At 36.2% G+C, this 22010-nt stretch overlaps 2 protein-coding genes across 3 annotated transcripts; one reads left to right on the top strand and one right to left on the bottom strand.

Annotated features, from left to right (window-relative positions):
- Window positions 1-20: 20 nt before the first annotated feature.
- On the bottom strand, window positions 21-11422 carry LOC111599478 (runt-related transcription factor 2-like). Of its 2 annotated transcripts, XM_023315151.2 has the most exons (3): window positions 11397-11422; window positions 11073-11259; window positions 21-315 (listed from the first exon to the last, which is right to left on the bottom strand). In XM_023315151.2, exons 2-3 carry the CDS (start codon window positions 11082-11084, stop codon window positions 88-90), a joined length of 240 nt encoding a protein of 79 aa, XP_023170919.2. In that variant the 5' UTR covers window positions 11085-11259; window positions 11397-11422; the 3' UTR covers window positions 21-87. The 2 variants fall into 2 exon arrangements, with proteins under 2 accessions (XP_023170919.2, XP_030079645.1); XM_030223785.1 differs by having other exon boundaries at window positions 11073-11417.
- A 2362-nt stretch (window positions 11423-13784) lies between these two features.
- On the top strand, window positions 13785-21242 carry LOC111599468 (nose resistant to fluoxetine protein 6). Its single transcript, XM_023315141.2, has 6 exons — window positions 13785-14027; window positions 15982-16562; window positions 18517-19360; window positions 19425-19790; window positions 20444-20987; window positions 21063-21242. The coding sequence occupies exons 2-6, from the start codon at window positions 16256-16258 to the stop codon at window positions 21195-21197; spliced, it is 2196 nt and encodes a 731-aa protein (XP_023170909.2). The 5' UTR covers window positions 13785-14027; window positions 15982-16255; the 3' UTR covers window positions 21198-21242.
- The last annotated feature ends 768 nt before the right edge of the window (window positions 21243-22010 follow it).

The raw sequence follows: 22010 nt of genomic DNA, 5'->3' as shown, positions 1-22010 counted from the left end.
ATATATATATATATGTTGCACGTTGCACTGTTGCCTGTTGCTCCGTTTTATGTTGGATTTGGTTTTGCTTTTGCTTTTGCTGATTTTCTATCTAGTTTCTATTGTTCGTTTGCACACTTTTCCACAATTGTTTGCCGAAGCTGCGTTGCAACGTGTGCGTCTTGCGGTGGCTGTGGCAGTTGCAGTTGCAGTAACTGCTGCCTCTTCCTTCTGCTGCTGCTGTTGCTGTTGCTGTTGCGTGCAATAATTCAAGTCTTGCTGGCGACTTATCTGTGCTGCTGCCTTGGGAAATCGTACGCCTTGCTGCTGCTGTTGCTGCAAATAGTCGGAAATATAAAGAAAACACAATTTCAAATTAGTGAAATTCAAAAGATTTGTAATACTCTACTTAACTAGCCATAAAATGAAAGCATGCACTGTTATTCATATTGTAAGACTAGCCCACATACAAGTAGTTGGAGATTTCTACAAAATTTCTATATGAAGTAGACCAATTTTAAGAGATTGAATCACAGCTTATCCAGGCTCACACTGCATATACTTATTAAGGTAGTAATTTCAGCAGAGTTCGAATTATAATAAGTAGTATTCTTAACACTACGAGCTGCTAGTGGTTACTACTACACATCTGCTGCTGTTATACACACTAACATATACTATTTGTGCTACTACTATTTCTACAATTAATACTACAATTTTACATTTGTCGTCTACTCTGTCGCATACTACTACTATTGACAGATCTACTGCTACTTTGAATGCTACTACTAAATTACTCAATCTACAACTACTACTAATTTAGATTCTGATACAACTGCAGAAATTACTTATATTACTACTACTCGTCTACTACTACTTTAACTTATACTACTGCTGTTTCATGTTATAGTAATACTATTTTATATTATACTACTACTGATATAACTTTGATTGATAACATAATATACAATTTCATAATATAATATTTCATATTAAATTAATTCTACTGCTACTATTGCATACTAGACAAATACTACTACTATTTTATTTTGTTCTACTACCATTTCATATTCTACAACTTCTATTGCTACTACTTCTACTTTTACTACTATCTACCTATATTTACTCACTGCAACTATTTTCCACTTATTTCTAAAACAACTTTTGCTACTACTGTTACTATTACTGCTTCTATTGCTACTAGCATTACTTCTGCTACTACTTTTCCCTTTAGTATTACTTATTTTATAACTTTAACTACTACTTTTGCTACTTTTATTATTTCTGTTTCTATTTTTGATGTTAGTATTGCTTCTACTACTTTTACCAACTACTATTTTTGCTACTACTATTACTACTGCTCCAACTTTTGCTATTAGTACTACTTTTCCTACTACCATTTCGAATTTAAGTTTTTTTTACTACCAATACAACTATTTTTAGCTCTACTGCAAGAACCAATTCTACTGCAGACCAGCAAAGGTAGCTCACATTATTTCCTTCATTTTTTGCTTTTTTTTACAAAATATATAATACAATTTTATTGATGAAGATTCAAAACCCTAACCGTAGACAATCATTAAAATTAGCTAATTTGCAACTAAAGACACATAACGAAACCAAGTCAATGTCTATATTAGCTAAAGTCTATAGTTTATAGTTTTAGCTTTAGGCATCATTTCCCAACTGTGTTAAGCAACATCTGGAAATTCAGATATACACACATATTTTTATATATATAAAGTATATATGGTATTCAGCCTAGTTGCAGTCAACGCAGAGACCGTCTCAATGCTGTGTCAGTTGCCTTGTCTGCGAGCGATACGCAGCGACCCATTGGCCATCGGAGCGTGGCATATGAACACATCATTATAAGTCACATTAAGTAAGAGTGATAACTGAGGTCGGCTCAATAAAACATAAAAATGCTACAAAAAAAAAAATGAAAAACACGCATACGCCCAGTTGTACATGGCGCCTGACAGTTGCTTTGGCATTAAATAGGCATAAGCAACTATATGCATATATATGTATATATAAAAGCAAATCGTTTGGTTTATGGCAATGTGTGTCATTGCCTGCTGAGAAATCAATTAAAAGGCAGTGGCAGCAAATTGTTTGGCTTGCGCAAAATTACGTTGGCAAATTTCACTTTGGTTTTTTCTTCTTTTTCTTTCGTATTATTTTTTGGTTCATAAAATGCAGCGCGCTGGGTGCCACGCCCCATTTTGCGTAATGCGTAATGCCAAAATATAGATATCTATATATATATAAATGTTTATGTCAATCTATTTCAATTGTCATGCAGATGCGCAGCAGCACCAAAAGCAGAAGAAGCCAAAGCCAGAGCCAGAGTCAGAGCTCATTAGCATTAGCATTGGCTTTGGCGTCTTCATATTAGCACTAGCATTGACTACCACGAATTGTGCGGCATTTCTATCTTTGGCCACGACTCACGGCTTACATTAATCAAATGCCTTTCACAACTCCAGCGAGAAGCAGAACCCAAAGTTCAATGTACGCCCAAAATAACAACCATTTTCGATGCCTACTCGAAAGTAGCGGCTAATGATTAATCGTATATAGAATTAGCAGAGCTCAAGCAGGATGCTAGTAAGCAGAAGATAGAGATTTGCATGACAGATGAACCGAAGCGCACACTCTCAGCAGCTCCCCAATTATAATAGCTGGCATATCATATTTGCGCTGCGTATATGAAGTGTATTATTAAATTTCAAATTACTTTTTTTTTGTTATTGCTCATTAAAATTTAAAAAAAAAGAAGAAGAAGTGTATGTAGATATATATATTTATTTAAATATATATATTCATATATATATATATGTATATATTCGCAGTTTAATTATAAGAAAGCCAACGCCATTTTTTACATGCTTAGCGCTCATTCGTAATTTGGTTTTTTTAGGATACCCTGTATAAATTGAGAAGAACTTTGATATGGGGTATGTAAGAGCAGAAGATGGGCAAAGATATATCTAAATATTTGATGGGTTCAAAAGAGAGTTTGAGAGGGTATCTAGATAATTCATGAGTTCAAAAGATTGATGTTCTTATATTTTTCTCTAAACAAATTATTTAAAAAACATTTTCATAATTTATATACAATAAAATATATATCTACACTATAAAATAAAAATCTATAGCAAATTTTCTTCATTATTAATTCATTTATGTTTTTATATTACAGAATTGGTTTCATTCAAATCGAAGTTTTCGTTAAGGAAATATAACTTTGCAAACTTTTGTATAAAGTCAAACCTATTCAGCTGACCGACTCTGTATGCGTGAAAGGCAAAATAAGTTATAAATGTGAACACTTGATATAATTAAATAGAAAAAGTGTTCAAAACAGATTTTATATTATGTTAAACAGTATTAAGTGGACCAGTAAACAGGGTATTCGACTAATGGAATGGGACATGTATAATCTTTATATGAAGAATATTGAAAGCTGTTAGCTTAGGCAAAACTATATAGTCATATAAACATTTTATATATTTAATATATAATAACAATTTGAAGTAAAGCTTCAATAAAATAATTATTATTAACATTATTAATTATTATTAACATTAATCGCTTTCATTTACAGGGCATCTTCAGGTTAGCATCTGGTTATTTGCTTGCTTTTTTAACTTTTTGTTGTTGTTTGTTTTAATTTGTTTATAACATCAGCGTTCTAAACTTAAAAACATGCGCGCAATAAGTTTACAACGCACACGGACCCAAAATACGAGGCTCCGCGTTGTGGCTTAGACAAATTAAACTTTTTTCTGTTGGGCTTTCGGACCGCCTTTGACTGGCAGCTGGAAAACATGACAGATCGAAGCTCAATCAGCGTCAAGAGCGAACAGAACAAATCTGAAGTGCCCGACAATTGGATGACTTTGAATTTGAAGTAATTTGATTGTTTGCTTGATTAAGTGCCGACTGGGAAAGAATATTTTGAGAGGCAGCCAAAGCTTATGACAAACTCAAAGCAAAAACGCCCACGTCGAGCTCCACAGGTATTTCACATCATACAATTTTTTTTACTAGTTTTTGTTTATCTGCTTAAAGAGGCGTTTTTATCAGACAGTCGGACAGAGAAATCAGCTTTCGTCTGGAACAATGGGCCGCAGCTGATTAAACATGCGAGATCGTGAAACTACAAAAAGAGAGGGACAAGCGCTGAAATGTTTATTTAATATCAATACAATTTGATCAGCCAAAAATAATAATATCTAAACAAACGGCAAATGGCAAATGTAAACAAGCTGTTGTAATCCCCTGGGAAGAAATAAGCGAATACAAAAGCTAAGCACCTTGAAGCTAAGTCTGTCGCCCATAAATTTGCCAGCTGCAACTGTTATCGATCAGTTAAGCTAGAAATTAATCTGAGCCATAAGCAATATAAATAACGAACAAACAAGACATCGAAAACCATTAAGTAAAGTCAACACTGATTAATCCATTTATAATCTAAATAAGCTAGCTGAGCTTTCAGAACTCGTATCGATCAAATTTCCCAACAAGCTTACTTTAGTCGCATCTTTCAGTCAATTGTTTAGTGCTAGAAAGCCATACAGCTACTGATTGATTATATAAATAATACATACTATACTATATACTATATATAGTATATACAGCTAGCTGGCATATCTAATGGCACCGACAAAGGTTGACTGCTGCTTCCTCGATGCCGACTTATTACAAAATATAGTTATTAAGCTCATAAGCACCTGCGCAATTAGAAGAGAAGAATATGCTAATACTTATATACTTATATATCAAGTATATGGTATAACACGAATCACAATTTGTCAGCCATGAAGGTGAAGCGCAGTAGCAGTTAGTTTTTTCGTTTCGTTTTTTATTTTTTATAATTTTTTTTTTTTTTTTTTGAGTTTAGTTTCGATTGTTTTTAATTTCAAGCCACGCATGACATATTCGACATCAGATGTCGTCAACTTCCTTTTCGTACGTAATAAAATAATTATGAAGAACAAATATTAAGGTTTGCGACACACACACAACTTAATAATACAAATAATGCATAATTTTAGCTGAGCGCGCGAGTGAGAGAGAGCGAGAGAGAGGAGGTCCAAGTATCCGCTGCTGTTGATCGTGCAATAGACTCGACCCTGAACCGAGTCGCAGCGCACGTAAGAATGTTCCATGTTCCATTGTTATGTTTGCCCCCACTGAGAGCTATAATTTGTATCGGATATTTACACGTATCATTCTAATGAAATTCATGCACACTAACACACGTGAATCACAGTTGACAAGCACTTTAACACGTTGTTGCAAACTAATTCATTTGCTTATGAGAGAATTCTTTCGCAGTAAGTAAACAAATTGCGCTGAAAGTTTACAAGAAAGTTAACAAAAAATTTAACATGTTGTTAAACATTATGCCATTTACTGTAAATTAATTGTTGTCAACACTGACTTGTCAAAATTAACATCTACCTTAACTTCTTTTTATTTTGCATTTATTCTGTCACAAATTGCAATCAATGTTCTTGTCAAAGTTAATAGCATGATTCACGTATGCCTAATGGGCACATATATAATTGATAAAGTTCATATTAGACTTGACAAGCACCTTAACTTGTTGAAGTTTAAGTTTTTACTACATTGCCTGCCTAAGCGAATAAATTAGTTATTGCAAAGTAAATGTCAAACTGTATATCAAACTTAACATAAGCTTTAACTCTACTTCTATGTATAAGCTATATAACTAGTGGAGAATAAACATACAAATAAACTTACGTCTAACATGTACTTTAACATACTGTCAAATAGAATTTCCCTTGACCTCATTCTGTGAGCTGATTTACCTATCAAATTATGTTACAAATTGATTCTCGACCAGTTGGTAGCGACAGTAAGCGCGCACTTTAACATGTTGCTTAACACATAGCCAACTGTCAATGTGCTTGTTAGCTGATCTGTCTGTCAAACAAGTTGTTATCGCATTGTTCAACACAAGTTCACATTTTCTTTTGTTGACAACAATGCCACACGTTGCGGGGTTCACAACAACGCAATGTACATTTCCCTATTAGTCAACTAGACTTTGTCTAAGATAAAATCTAACTAGAAGTAAGTAAATAGACTAAAATAAATTAAAATCAGTTTGCAGCTATTTAAATTAAGTTTTATATATAGATTGTGGCTTTTTAGAGTTCAGATAATAACCGTTTGTATAAATATTTTTACAAATTCCTCTATATATAGATATGACTTAGAGTTATTGCTAAATAACAACAGCAACAGCTTGTTTAGGGCGCGGCACGTGCAGCTTGAACTAATTAAGCAAATGGCACTGGCAGTCACAAACAATACTTTAAACTGTTTATAAACATTTCACAGCGGCACCAACAGCAACAGCACCAGCAGCAGCAGCAGCAACAGCAACTGAGTCATGAAATGGAGTCTAGAAATTCCACAGAAATCGAAATGAAACCCCACGCGAAGACTGTGGCTCAGTCACAGCTGGAATGCCTCACAGATTAGAGAAATGTTTTATCGACAAAGCATATAGCATGGGCCTGATATAAAGTGAGAAAAACAGAAATGCAATTAATGAGGAGGCAGTATGAAGAGTTTACGATCTGAAAACAAAGAAATATATATATTCATATAAATAAATATAAATTGATGCATCAAAACACCTAGGTCGACGCAGCATAAAAGCGTTGATATTGGAACTTATAACAGCTACAGACTTAATTGCTATAATTTAAAATTTAATAAGACATCAAGATCTAGCTTAAGTTAACTGAGCATGTCTCTTACATCAACAGTTCAGGTATATTCCAGTCAGGCACTCCTTCAAAATTTCTAAATCTAGCTTAAGATAATTCAGCGCATCTCTCACATTAGCATATAAACTAGATCCGTTTTCAACAATTCAGTGTATATCCCAGTCAGTCACACCCCACGACAACACTTAAGAAGACTGCTTAAATATTCATCTCAATTTCGAAAACTTTGCGAACTACCCTCGCATAGGTTTTTATAAATCAGTTATAATACAGCATTTGCACTTTATCACTTGGCCATTTGGCCATTATCGCTGTTAGCCCAGTTAGTTAGTTGCATCCCGTTTCAATTGCTTTGCATTTGACTTAATGACTCGCTGGCACGTTAACTCTCTCGTATTTTTTGCCCCTTCCCGACAAATTGCAGTCAATTAATTTGCAATGCCTTTTAGCCGTTGCACAAGTCCGGCTTGCGAAAAAGTGTGGAAAGTTCAGTTTGATTTGCCGTTATTGTTAACACAAACGAAAAGAGTTAATGAAGCTTAACTTTCGGATTAGATTGCAACTCGAGGAAGACTTTAGGAGGCTGCAAAAATGGCTGCAATTATATTTAACTGTTAACTAATGCAAACATCGTTGCAATTAGCAGTCGTTAACATATATTACAGTTAAAAATAGTGTATATACTAAAAGTCAAGGCTGCCAAACTATATTGAACCCGGAACTTCAAGTTACTTTTTGTGCCATAAAAGCAAATCTTTAAGCTAAAACCTAATCAAGGCACAACTCGAATCGAATTATGTCTTACTTCATAAAACCTTTTTGTGTCTTTAATTCAGGAGTTCATTCAAAGTATTTCAACAGCATAATTATATATAATTAGTAATTAACGAACGCTGCTAGCATTTAGCAGAATAAGGAAGCTGATGTAAACAAATAAATTTATGAATATGATAGGCAAATGTTTTTTGCAACAAAGACGAATAATGTTATATAGAATCTAGATTCAAAATCTTTTCCTTAATCTGTGCTTTCAGTATGGTACACTCTCAAATCAACTTCAACCACAAGAGTCTTTAATTTTAATGAACTTCTAGAACGAAGTCAAATTATCGATGCTTTATTTATTGTTATTTTTCTTTTTAATATTTCTAATTATTTGTTTTATTTACTTTTTTATTCATTTATTTATTAATTTGTTTTGTTTGTAACAAAAACGAATAATGGTATATAGAATATAGATTCAAAATCTTTTTCTTAATCTGTGCTTTCAGTACACTCTCAAATCAACTTTAATTTTAATGAACTTCTAGTAGGGCTTCAAGAACAAAGTCAAATTATCGATGATTTATTTATTGTTATTTTTTTCTTAATATTTCTAATTTTCTGTTTTATTTAGTTTTTTTTGTTTTTTTTTTTTTGTAGCTGTACTCCAAATCTAGCTGATAAAAACACGCAAAGCGTTTAATATTTTAGGCAAAACGAGCATCCATAAATAAGAATACATAAGAGAGAAAACTGAAATAAAAAAATTTAAAAATGACAAAAACGAACCACAACTCACGAGACAAGTTTGTTTACTGTGTAAAACATAAACCAAAAAGCGCCAAGCATTTGCTTTAGCTAAACAAGTCCGCAAAGGTATTTTCCTATAACTGCAGCTTGCACTCTTCGTGTCCCTGAAATGGAGCATATTTAAGCGTTAAAGCTGGCAACTGTTTCACAGCGCAGCAGTTGCTGTTGCATAATGGCAACACGCAGATGCACAGACGCGCAGCTAAATGCAACTTAATGCTCCATTGACTGACAACAACAACTGCCAACAACAACAGTGAACAACGAACCACAATTAAGCATCATTGAGATCTGGTGTCCGGTTGCCTTTGCACTGATCCGTTTCATTGCAGTTAACAATTTTTACTGTTAACAGCTAATAGTTAACCAATTGTTGATCTCTCTCCATCGACCTCTCCCCCTCTCTATCGCTCTCTCTCTATCTTGGCCATATCGAATTGCCACCGTTTTTATGGTTATGGCCAAACAACTTTTCAATTTTGTTCACAACGGTTCACACAGTTTTCATTACTTGTTTGTTGTTTACATCTTTTATCATAAATTCATAATTTTATACCCGCTCACAAATATAGAGGCGAGTATATTGGTTTTTGTGACTGTACAAAAGTGGGTGAAAATATGTAAAGCATTTTTGCTATGCAGAAGCTGAAGACTTTAAATATTTACTCTATATACTCGGTTATATTTAGAGCCATAAAAAAATGTCAAGATTTATAGCTGCGCATTGCAAATCGTAAAGGAACTTTAGAAATTTGTGTAGCCAGTAGAAAGCCGCTATGAATAAATCAAAAATTATATATGTAGAGACGTGACAAGACAAGAAATAAAACTAAAACTTCCTCAGTTTTATAGCTATGATCAGCTATTCCTGCAGCTGAACTATTCCATTAATTATACACTTCGCACCTGTGAAGCTTCAGCTTAGGGTATTATGCAGTCAGTATGCTGCCTGCCTACTGGTCCGTTTTCTTTTACGTTCAACAAGTTGCTAACATTTAAACAATTTTTGTAGGCGTGGCAGCTGCTGAAAACCAATAAGAGTGAACTCTAACCTTTGGCCAACGCTTAAGCAAATGCTCCAGTTTGGGCCAAATAACAACTACAACAACAGTAGCAGCAGCAGCAACAACAACATCTGTTAACAACAAATGGCAATTGGCAAATTAGAATGGCCCAGAAGTGGCTGCAACTGGTCCGTGCAGATCGAGACGGAGGTCAGCCGGAAAACACATGAAAAATGCAGCCGCAAAACGCCATTTAAAAAAAAGAAAAAAATTGTTGACAGCGACACAAGCAACAACAACAATCATAAAGAAACAACAATAATATGACAACAATAATGCAAAACCAGTTTGAGCAGCAAGTGCAACTGAGTTAGTCGTCCATTTGCCCAGCTTGCAGCTCGGACTCCATGGGCCACGCAAAACGCAATCAGTGCCAACACAGTGGTTCGAATCCCGCATGGCCAAACGTAATTAACATTTTAACAGTTGCACTTTTTGTAGGTTAAAGAGCAGTCCATTAGGGTCTGTGATTTGAGACAATCACTAGAATGAAATTAGTGGACTTGGCGAGCATTACGTTAAGTAATTTAAGTGTCTGCAAGTTTTCTAGCATTGGCAATTGATAATCTATACCAATTAGTGGCTGAAGCTATTGAAGTATATAAAGGCTGTAGAGCTTCTAATGCCTATTGATTGGCTTAAAAGTTAGCTAGGTACTACAGTCTATGTCTTTTGGTTATTATTAATTATGCAGCTACAAGTCTCAGGATATATTCATTGGTGATTCAAACTTATATATTCTGGTAATATATGCTTTTAGTCTAAGATCAAAATGTTATAGATGCTCTTCAGTATTACTATTAATTTAGTATTTAGCAGCTATCTACCAATACTTAAGCCGCGATTCGAACCCTCAACCTTCACTAAGAACACATTGTTAATAAATTAAGTTTATCTATTATACAATGTGTAAGGTAATATTAGTGTATAATGTATTAGATACTAGTACTAAACAAATTCAGTTACTATACTCACATCATATAATGGAATTCGAGACGCTAGGCTTACAAATTGCCTTGACGTCTTCATTAAGTCTAAGTTTAGCATGATATTATAGTATATTCTAGTATTCAATAATAATAATATTCTATTTAGAATCTATAAATACATTTTTCATTATGGAATTTCAAGCGTTTAACTATTTTAATTATCTGAATATATTAATATAGTTATATTCCACAACTAGTATAACTATATTATATACTAAATTCCTATATATATATCTACATATTTCTGCAAATTTCTAGCACATTTCGCTCCACTATGCAACTGCCTGCGTTTTTACAGTTGGTTTTTCTTGAAACCTTTTTCTCTGTGGGCACTGTGTGCAATCCGTATTGTTGCTTTTGCTTTTGCTGTTGTTTTTCCTATTCAAGTGCTGGGCTCATTGATGACTGTTTGCATTTTGCACTCCCGTTTTAAAGTTCAAAGGTGCTTTGATTTTTTTTACTTTATGTTTTTTTGGGTCTTTCTTGGCTTGGCGTGAGAACCGAAAAGCAAAAAGCAAAAAAAAAACAGAAAAAAATATAAGCCGCACAGTTTGTTGCGGTTAGCGAGATAGATAAATACGTGTGTAGAGATCGAGTTGCAGAGACAGGTACAGCTACTCGGTAATATATGTGTTGATGCTTGTCAGTTAGATAATGGATTTACGATCCATAAAAATTGATTGTTAACTTACTTTAGCGGCCATTTGTGAATGCGCAAAAGGTGTTCAAAACAGAGCCGCAGCCGAAGTGCAGCCGCATTTCGGGACTCGAATCGCCAGCAGCCAGCTGTTGTTCAGTTAGATTAGAACTTCTTTATGTTCTCTTTTTGTTGGTTTGTTTGTTTTTGCTCTGCTTTCAATACTACGCCGAGCTTTCGAGCTAGTCCAAGCGAAAGAGGGATGGCAACAGTGAGTAGTACGACGATACAACGAAACACGACGTGAGCGAAGATTTCATGAAAGAAAACTGAACTAAAAAAAATCAAATTTGTCGACGCATTTGCATGTTATACATACATATATAACTCGATATTTATATAATATTTAATTCATATCTGTATATAATTTTCAAAAATATCACTTTTCACTTGATTTGATTTGAATCTCGTATCGTTTTGTCTCGTTTCATGTATTTATTTATTTATTTATGCAGTTGACCCGCTTTAAAGCTTTGCCCAAAAGTAACAACAACAAAACACACAGGAATAACAACAGCTGTTTGTTGTTGCTGTTTACTTTGTATCTCGTTATCGTTGTTCTTGTTGTTGCATTCTATTCTTTAGCTGTTTTGCATTTTTTTCTTATTGCACTTGCTTATTTAGTTGTCGCTTTTCAAACACCAACACCAACACCAACTCTAATACACTCACACACACATCACTAGCGCAGCTCTTGGCTAAAATATTTTCATGAATTTTTGTGAAATTTTTCAGTTGCGCGCGCGCGTTTAGCACCCACGAATTGTTATTGCTGCACTCTTTACGCTTACTGCCTTTACGCGCTCTCTCTGTCTTTCTATCAGCCGCTACCGTTCGCTCTCGTTGCGCTAGCGCTTGGTTAGGTGGGAGGGGTGGGCGTTAAAAGTAAGCAGCGCGCGTTCCACGTTTTTCCAACTGTTGGCCACAAGCTGCGCGTGTCGACTGAGCGCCGTAGTAGGTCTGCCCTCTATGCTGCGCTTTGCACTGAGCTTTTGAGCGGAGCTTTAAAGCTTTTACATTATTGCCCTCATGTCTGGATGGCCTGCATAGCTTTCCGTGTTAGCAGCACAGCGCCATCTAGCGAGTTTATATTTTAGTAAAAGCTTTCGATCAATTCGGTTGCAAACTAAATAAATGGAGCAAAGTCTCTGGCCAAGACTGATTCACCTGTTGCCATCTATCAAATTCTTGTTAATTAATCAATCTAGGGGCATTCACCTTTTATGAAAATTAGATCAATAACCAAAATACATTCAGTTTTTCCTGCTTTAAAGAGCAGCACGTAGTAAAACTTTGTTATTTTTCTTCATACACTCTTTCTAATGCTCCTTTTGCTTACCTCCTTTTATGAGTAGGAAGACTACTGCTGCGCCTACTACTTTTCACTTTTTGCTATTCTCCTACCCCTTCTACTCTTCCTACTCGCTCTTCATCTACCTTTGTTTTAAGAGAAGAGTGCCTTCTGCTCTAGCATCTCCCTCAACTCTGGTTGCAACTCGTACTCCTCCATTCCTTGTCAAACATAGAACTCCTCCTGCTCTCTTCTCATTCTATTTCTATTGCCTTTTTCTATACTTTTCCCTTTCTTCTACCTGCTCGTCCGCGTCTTTCTATTCTAAGTGATTTCATCAAAGACTTTAATTCATGAGAATCGAGTAGTAGGGCGGCTTATTACAAAAGCTTTTCATGTTTGCTAAAGATGAAGAACATACATTTGTACATAGAATTACACTTGAATATGCAAATATAGAGTTTTATATATGCTTTATACAGATAATTCTTTAATTTACTTAGTAAAGTTAACAAAACCCAAATAAAATAAACTTAAAACTCTTTCTTATAAGTCTTAAGTTAGCTTCAAGTCTACATTTGCATAGAAATACATACATATATAAGATTAATTATAGTTGCCCAATTCTGTAAGCCTCTAATCTGATTGAGACCTTATATTTCTCTCTTCCTATGAGCTCTTAGATAGCCCTAAATCTACATGCAGAAATTCATATCCGACTCGTTAAAGCACTTGCCGAAAGAAATGCGGAATTTTGGGCGTGGGCTTGTGTGGGCACTATGATTTATGCAAGGGTCTCTCGTCGGACACCATAAAAATCGGCTGGAAAAAAGTGAGTTAAAGCGAGGTGCGTGCCGCCTAATGCCGAATCGTAATGGGCATTGAGTTCGGCTCGTTATGAAAGAGAGTGAGAGAGGGAAGGAGAGAGGGAATGAGAGGGAGAGAGATGGGTGGGGAGAAAAGAGTTAGAGCTCTGTGTCCGGCAGTTACTACTCCTCGTATTTTGTTGATCTTGAGAGGGAATACAAACTGTTGATTTATCTCTCGGCGAGCTGCTCGGCTGCTGCTGCTGCCGTCGGGGCCGCTGCCAGTGTCGACGCAGCAGCAGCGGCGACTTACTGACCAAGTTTATAAAACTTTGGGCCAAAATGCAAGCGTCGCACAGTTGCTTCGACCACGTTGCACGCGCAACCGTCGCGTAACCCTTCAAGACAGACACAATACCTATATATATATATAGGTTTTATATGTGTATATAGAAGCGAAAACAAACGAAATTTTGTCGTGCGGTCGTTGAAGAGCGTTGAAACAGCAAAATAAAACGGGTTGCAGGGCCCAGGGCCAGGCATTGCGCTTTATCAGCCAACAGCTGAAAGAAAAAAAAAACAAAAATAACATCATCATCAACGAAAACGAAAGTCTGAAGCAACAGAAATAAAGTGAAGTAAAAGAGATAAAAGACACACGGATCTTGAGATCTCTAGTCCAATAAACGGCATTACTGTAGCACTCGATGCGCACTTGAAAGCGAAGTGAAAATTAGTCGCATGCCAAAGTGAAAAAGAAATAAAAATTAATCAGAAAAAAGCCACAAAAAAAACCCAAAAAAATCTCTGATTATACTCAGATATTAAGTTTCATATAGCATATGAAAGAAGAGTAAGTGCTCTTAAGTGTTCTGTGCTTTATTGCAAACAAGTGTCAAAAAAATAGTTGTTAATTGAACATTTTTTGTTAAAAGTTATCGACAAACTGCGCTCAACGACGCTCTCTCCCGCGCTCTTTCGCTCTGATCTGCACAAGTCAATATTATATAAGAGTCCCCTCTGCGCTTCTCATTACCACACACTCATACATACATACAGAGAGACAACATCTGCCAAGAAGCAAGCCAAACAAAAACGCGCTGAGGAAAGCGAAATATGCAAAACGCTTTAACGATGCAAATTTAGTTGTTTTTTTTATTGTTGCTTCTTTTTAGCTCATTTTTTGTGACACTTTTTGAATGCGTTCAAAAGTCTTGCGGTGCGACTCGGCTTGCAGCACACGACCTTAGTCAATGCCAGCTGCGAATTTTCCCCGCCTGCAAAATTATTCTCGGTCAAGCGACAACAACAACGACTTCGCGTCGGCTCCCGCTCTTGCTGTAATCAACTATTAAATGGAATTATTACGTGTCTCGAGCTCGAGCACCAAAATGAAATCGAAAGCCCAGCAGGGCGCACCTGAAACCAGCTCAAACTTGAGCTCCACTTTGAGTTTGATTTTGAGTTTCGGCTTGAGTCCAAGTTTGAGTCACGATTCATTGGTCAGTTGAGCTCAAAACTTGTCGGGAGATGTCTTTATAGTTGTTGTCGAGCTAATGTTGCTGTTGTTGTTTGTTTTTATTGTTGTCAATTGAACCTTAGTCGTTGCGTTGGCTACGAAATTGGGTTGAGTTTGATTTTTGTTGCTATACCCATTAGCTATTAAAAATAGGTAAGCCAAAGGGTTTGCTATGGTCAACAGACAGATTGAGCTAGAGCATGTGGGGTCTACAAATATTTCCTAGCTCTAAGTATATAAATATATAAATAACAAACAACTAAATTATATAAAAATGTGCACTTTTTTCATAAAGCAAAAATATAAAACACAAACTTAAAAATAAAATAAAAATTAATATGTAAAAAAATGAAATTACAAAAAAGAAAAATATACAAATGTAAAAATAATTACAAATAAAAATAAAATTCAATAAAAATTTACATTCATTTCATAAAGAAAAAAATAAGAATGTATAAATAAAAAAATGATATTACAAAAAATAAATGTATAAAGATAAAAATAAATTAAATAAAAATAAGTAATTCAAGCACTTTGCTTTATTAACAAAAATAAAAAATCAAAACAAGAGTAAAAAAATGTAATTAAAAAATAAATGTACTTGATTCAATAAAACAAATATATAAAAACAATTTTAAATAAAATATAAAAATTCAAAAGTTTTGAATATACTAAATTAAAATATTTTATAAATTAAAAAAATTTTTCAAAGTAACAAAAATGACTAAGGAAATATAAAAAAGTTAATAAGCAATTATTATAATTTTATTTTCGATATAATTCATTAGAAATTCGATATATTTATATATAAAAGGGCATTTTTTAGTCCATCAATTTGTGGCCAAACACTCCTAATTGCTTTTTTATTTTGCTTTTGCTTGAGCTTTTTTGTTTATCTTTTTGTTGCCTTCCGAAAACAAAACTTTTACTACGCTTGCTGATGCGTTTGTGAAAGAGTCAATAAATAAATAAATAATAAAATAGATTTATAAATACAAATGTGTGTGAAAGAGTCAATAAAAATAAATAATATATATATAAGTGTGTGTGTGTAAGCCTAAATAAAATTATGATAAACTGAACTCAGTGTTAAATGTTGCATAACAACAAAAGGAAAATAAAACAAAAGACACAAAATTGCAGCGGCTTAAGCGGCGTATGCGCAATATTCTAATTAGAGAGCATTCGCGAGAGAGCCGGCGTGGGCGTGGCAGGCAGTTAAACAAATTAGCTAATAATACACATATATATAAAAATATATATATTTTAACTTTTCGTTTACTTCCAGCCCAAAAAAAGTGGAAAAGCAAAGTAAACACCAATTGGTGTCGACTCAATTAGCACAGTTCACAAAGTTAATTGAAATATATATTAATATACATGTGCATACGTAATATATATATATATGGTTATTACCAATAAATAGTTGGCTACTCCAGTGACCTTCAGGCTAGCCCAAAAAGCCAAAGCAAGCGGGCTAAGCTAACAAGCAATCATTGCGTAGCTGCGACACACACAACATAATCACAACAACAAATAAAGCAAGGTAACAGTTAGACAACATGGAGCGGATGGAGCTCATGGCGTGCACCTTGGGGCTGTTGTCTTTGATGGGCGTGGCCAAGGGCGCCACCAACCAGAGCAACACAGCGTCCCAGCTATACTGGCAGCAACAACAGCAACAATTGAAGTTTTCAATCGATTTTCAATCAATCGTCGATGATTTGCATGAACCGCATTTAACGCGCACTTCGGTCATCTTTGGGCTGACAAAGGTTGTCAATGGCAGCCAGGTGAATGCTCAGTGCGAGGCGCATTTGAGGCAGGTGCAACGCGGCATACTCAGCAAACAGCCCTGGGCAATGAAAGGTGAGTGATTGACTGATTGAATGAGTGATTGCTTAACTAGAAGATTCATTTTAAATGAATGATGGACAGACTGACTGATTGAGACTGATTGATTGACTGCGGATGGGGGGTTCAGCTGAAAATCTTCAATATGGCATAGTAAATTAGGTTTGTTAACTAACTGTTTGAGTTGATTGATTGACTGGTTGACAGACTGACTGATTGACTAATGATAGAAGGTAAAACTGGATACTTGGATCTAGTACTAAGCTGGCTTCTTTAGCAAACTGTTCAAGTTGATTGATTGACTGGTTGACTACTTGATGGATTGACTGACTGACTGATTGATTGACTGACTGATTGATTGACTGACTGATTGATTGACTGACTGATTAATTGACTGACTGATTGATTGACTGACTGATTGATTGACTCATGACAGCCTGAAAAGCTGCAACATGAAATAGTACATTTTCTGAGTTAAGCAACTATTCGAGTTGATTGATTGATTGATTGAGTGAGTGGTCGACAATCTGATTGACTGACTGACTGATTGACCTATGATCTATGCTGCAGCTGAGTTAATGTATCATGAAATCGTTAACTGACTTTGATAGCATACTGTTTGAGATGATTGATTGATTGATGGACTGACTAATTAAAAGACTGATTGATTGATAATGAACGTAGAACTGACTATGTTGATTCTGCTATAGTAAATTGGCTTTTTATTGAGCTATGAGTTGAGTGATTGGTTCACTGATTGAAGGATAGATTGATTGAAGATGATGGAGCTGAACATATGGTTCTTGAAATCGTTGGCTGTATATCTACCAAGCTGTTTATGCTGATTGACGCACTTAACTGCACTTAATTGACTGGACTAATCGAAGACTTAGGATTATGGACTAATGTTTTAGTGACTGACTGAAAGGTTGACCAATTGCTAAACTGCCTGCCTTAGTGATTAACTGAGTGACTGACAGCCCGCTAGCTGACTGTCAGTTCTCCATCAGTCTGATTGCTTTATTGATTTCGAGTTAATCTTGAGCAAGCGAAAGAATCTTATTGGCTAATAACTCAGACTTTTAAGAACCTTTGGCTCGTTCAAGGCCAAGTCGTACCTTGTCGATAAACACGCTTGCTTACATCTAAATTATGCTAAATTACTATTATAGTCAGGCTGTTAAGCATCCGCAACGGGAAGGTAAACACTCAGGAACAGGTGACTCGATGTCAATTAGCATCAGAAAACAAACGCTCTTCGCAAATATGCCACTTGATAAGTGTATTTAAATAAGTGGAGAACACGCATGACTCATAGATGCTGGCCAAAGTAATTTGGTGTTAACAAGGCTGTTAGACTGTGTTTTTATTAAGTGGGAATTGATATCGAAGAAGAACTGAAATGGAATCTAAGGAATTTCAGATTGAGAAGAACTGAAATGGAATCTAAAGAATTTCAGATTGAAAAATGAAGACGAAAAGTTCTGGCTTGAGGGTTATCAAAGAAAAGAAGAGAGAAGAGAGTCTATGAACTAGTTAGGGATTTGAAGCGAGAATGGAGCTTACTTTATGTTGTTATGACAGAGAGAGAGAGAGAGGCATTGAAGCGAGAGATAAAGACTCGAATAGAATCTGACGAATAAACAAAAACATTCTACCTTTAAGTCCTGAAGAACCCCTGCAAGTAAAGGCTTTAGGCTAGTTCGAACTCTGGTACTCTTGAACCTAACTGACAAATGCTGACTAAATGAGTTCAGTGCTAGCTTTGGGTTAGAGAAAGAAATTAAAAGTTAATGAATTTGATCTGTGAATAGAACATTTATGTTACAGAGGCGAAGCTCTTGAATTTTGCGTATCATTTTGAACCACGAAATGAACTTTGAACTTTATTACTAGAAATTCCCCAAACTATTCAAATTCAGAATTTCGACTTGGACTCTATCAATAAGTAAATCCCTACACTTTGCAGTGCTCGACGCCTCCGGCACAAAGCCCTCGGGCTTTGTTTATGGCCAGAACTATTGGCTGGGCAGCCGGGAGGCGTGCAAGGGTGTCCAGCGGCCCGTGGGCATTACGCTGTCCAAGAACTTCGAGCGTGTGATGCATCAAGGACTGATCACGCAGCAGGCGCCCTTCGACATGGACTATCGAGTTGTCTACTTGCGTCACCATTCTCCATGGCAGGTGGAGATTAAGCTGATGTCCGAGCAAATCATACACATTGGACTGTGCCTGCCCAGCGCGTGCTCCTCGCACGAGGTGAAGCATCTGGCCGGGGAGTATGTGGGGCGTGGCCTGTTTGCAGAGAACGACATCTACGATATACGACCGGAGGTGCTGTACATGAAGGATCTGCAGCTGGGCGAGGCTTTCTATCAGCGGACTAGCTTTCGGCTCCTGGTCTCCTGTGTCCTGGTCACAGCTGCTCTGATGCTCTGTGCCCAGCAGCTGTTGGCCGTCAAGAAGTTGACCAGCTCTGGCGAGGATCTGGGTCTGGCGCCCGCTGAATCTGAGCTATGGCGTGCTCTGCACTCTTTGCTGCGCTTGCAGAAGCTGCGGCAGCTCGTCAGCTGCTACGATGTGCCTGGCAACTGGAGCAAGATCTTCGCCATACGCGAGTCGCAGCCACAGGAGATACCCATTATGAATGGGTTGCGCTCTGTGTGCGCCATATGGATAATGATCTTCCACGTGGTGTGGTTCATGTACTTCACGGTCCACAACAAAACTGTGCTCATCTCCTATGCGGAACAGGCATTCTTTCAATACGTCTCCTCCGCGCCGCTGCTCGTCGATGTCTTCTTTACCATCAGGTAAAGTAGCATAATTAGTTCTTTTCAGACTCATCCGTGCTAATGCCTTTTGCACTCTCTGCAGTGGCTTTCTGCAAACTTACAACTTTCTGCGCAACTCCGTCCAGCTGGAGGCAGTGCGTCGCAATGGCTGGCAGCAAAATCTCAAGCTCTTTGGCAAGCTGCTCTTCCACAGATACCTGCGCCTGGGTCCACTCTACCTGGTGGTCATGGCTCTGGTGGATCTCGTGTATGCCTATATTGGCGACACCTCTGTCTACCACATAAACGAACGCTTCGACGAGATGTGCTCCAGGCATTGGTGGCGCAATCTGCTCTTCATACAGAATCTCTTCGATCATCGCGATATGTGCGCCAACTGGAGCTGGTCGCTGGCCTGCGAGATGCAGTTCTTCATACTGGCTAATGTTTTGCTCTTTCTATATGCCAAGTAAGTTTTGTTCAATGATTGATTGATTGACGGAGAGACTTATTTTTTATATATATAGTCTATATTCTATACAGATATAGAAAAAGAATTTAATTTCTAAGTGAAAATCTATAGGCAAGTTATTGATTGACTGAGTGATTGTCTGAGTGATTGATTGAGTGGATTGATGGATTAATGTATGAATAACGAAAACTTTCATTGGCCAAAGCTTTGCTTTTTAACATGATTCATAAAGTTAAAGAATGCAGTTTAGGTTTATGAAAAATTTGTTGATTGATTGATTGAATGGTTGATTGACTGCACAGTTACAATACAATATATTTTAGTAATATTTTTAATACTTATTTTTTTACTTTTTTAATAATTTGAAATTCCTGTGCAACACATTTTTTGAGTGATTGATTGAATGATTGATTGACTGCACAGTTGATTATCTGCAATATATTATAGTAATACTTTTAATACAATTTGAAATTCCTGTGCAATACATTTTTTTGAATGATTGATTGATTGATTAAATAATTGATTGATAACTTGATTGATGAGCGCTTCTGAAAAACTATTTATAAAACTCAAGTGCTCTACTTCATATTCTTAATACAGTTATCCATAGCATACTAATCTGTATCATCTTCGTTCTCATCTCCTTGCAGGCATCCCAAGCTTACCAAGGCCTTGGTAGCTACGTCGCTTGTGTCCACCATAGCCTGGTCCTACGGCATAGGATTGCGCATTAAGTTTCAACTGTCTTTCGACGCTGCCTTTGCCACTGGCACTGAGATCTATACGTCACCCTTTGTCAGGGTGCTACCCTATATCCTAGGAGCCATGACAGCCTGGTCGCTGCTGGAGCTGCGGCCACAGCTGCTGCTGAGCGAACTGCGTGAACGTTGTTTCTGGCACTTGGCTCTGCTTGTCTTCTTTGCCTGCATCTATTCCACGATTCGCAGGGATTTGGGTCCCCTGATGGCCATATCGCTGTTCGTGCTGGGTCGCCTCTTCTTCTCGCTGAGTGTCTGCTGGATGATTGCGGGCAGCGCTCAGGGCAAAGGCGTCTGGTGGTCTCGACTGCTGGAGGCCAAGGGCTTTCAGCATCTCAGTCGTCTATCATACGCCATTTACTTGCTCAATCCCTTGGTGATTGCCTTTTTCTATAGCTTAACAAGCGCCAGCACTCATGCAGACCCGTTTATGCTGGTGAGCAAGAAAACTCTACCTAAAAGCAAAATACTTTTTTAATATTTAAATATTTAAAATATTTGTATTTTACAGTGCGTTGTTACCTGTGGATTTGCTGTCATCGTCTATTTGGCCTCCATAGTCTTTTCTTTGGCCTTCGAGTTGCCGTACAGCAATCTGTCCAGCATTTTGCTGCGGCGAAGCCTAAAATGCCTGAAAGATGCCTAATCATAATGTTATTATATAGAACGCCTACATTTTTCAATTGTGATCGCTCCCATGTACAACTCCTTTTAATCAATAATTTAGTGTATTATATTAGTCGTATTATATTTGTAAATAACATTTAAAATAATAAATTTACTGAATGCAATTCAACTTCAAATTAAAATTTTGGCGCGCAGTACGAGCTGTCTACTATTTATAGTATTTTCGAGTAGATTTGGTATTTTACAGCGGCCAAAAAACGCAATATGTGAAGTGTATTTAATTAATGATAAAATATTAAGCCTATTAATATGAATTGAAATATATATATATATATATATATATATAAATTAAATATATATATAAATTAAATTTATTTATATTTATATATATATATATATATATATATATATATATATATATAAATATATATATATTAAAATTATTTTAGCACTTTCCTTATTCAAATTTATTTACTCATGCTAATAATACACACTTTTTGGTATTTTTTAGGAGCATTTCCATTGTTCACCCACCCAAAAACTTAACATGTCATGTTTGGTATTTTTAACAGAAATACATAACTGTAACGGAGGATAGCCATGTTAAGCTTACATAGCTTGCTGAGCTGCTATCAGGTTGTGCAGTGCACTTTCAATTATATTTAATAAGTTGAATGTATTTTTCATAAATATGTATTTTTACAAAACAATCTGTTCATTTTTATTTATATTTAGAGGGTTTCAACCATTATTATTCAGATTTAAATTGAACGGTCTGTCTATCGATATATCGATAGCTCACTAACAGACCGTCGAAATTGCAAAGCGCGTG

Source organism: Drosophila hydei, unplaced genomic scaffold (genome assembly GCF_003285905.1).
Source record: "Drosophila hydei strain 15085-1641.00,03,60 unplaced genomic scaffold, DhydRS2 tig00000283-arrow-arrow-pilon, whole genome shotgun sequence".
Taxonomy (NCBI): Eukaryota; Metazoa; Arthropoda; class Insecta; order Diptera; family Drosophilidae; genus Drosophila; species Drosophila hydei.
Note: the sequence above shows the minus strand (reverse complement) of the source record. Positions and strands in the feature narration are given on the sequence as shown.

Bases quoted from the DNA above. Each gene is read 5' to 3' on its own strand.
- LOC111599468 (XM_023315141.2), top strand. From the start codon at position 16,256: ATGGAGCGGATGGAGCTCATGGCGTGCACCTTGGGGCTGTTGTCTTTG. The intron at 19,361-19,424 runs GTAAAGTAGCAT...CACTCTCTGCAG, and splicing joins GATGTCTTCTTTACCATCAG to TGGCTTTCTGCAAACTTACA. The intron at 19,791-20,443 runs GTAAGTTTTGTT...ATCTCCTTGCAG, and splicing joins TTGCTCTTTCTATATGCCAA to GCATCCCAAGCTTACCAAGG.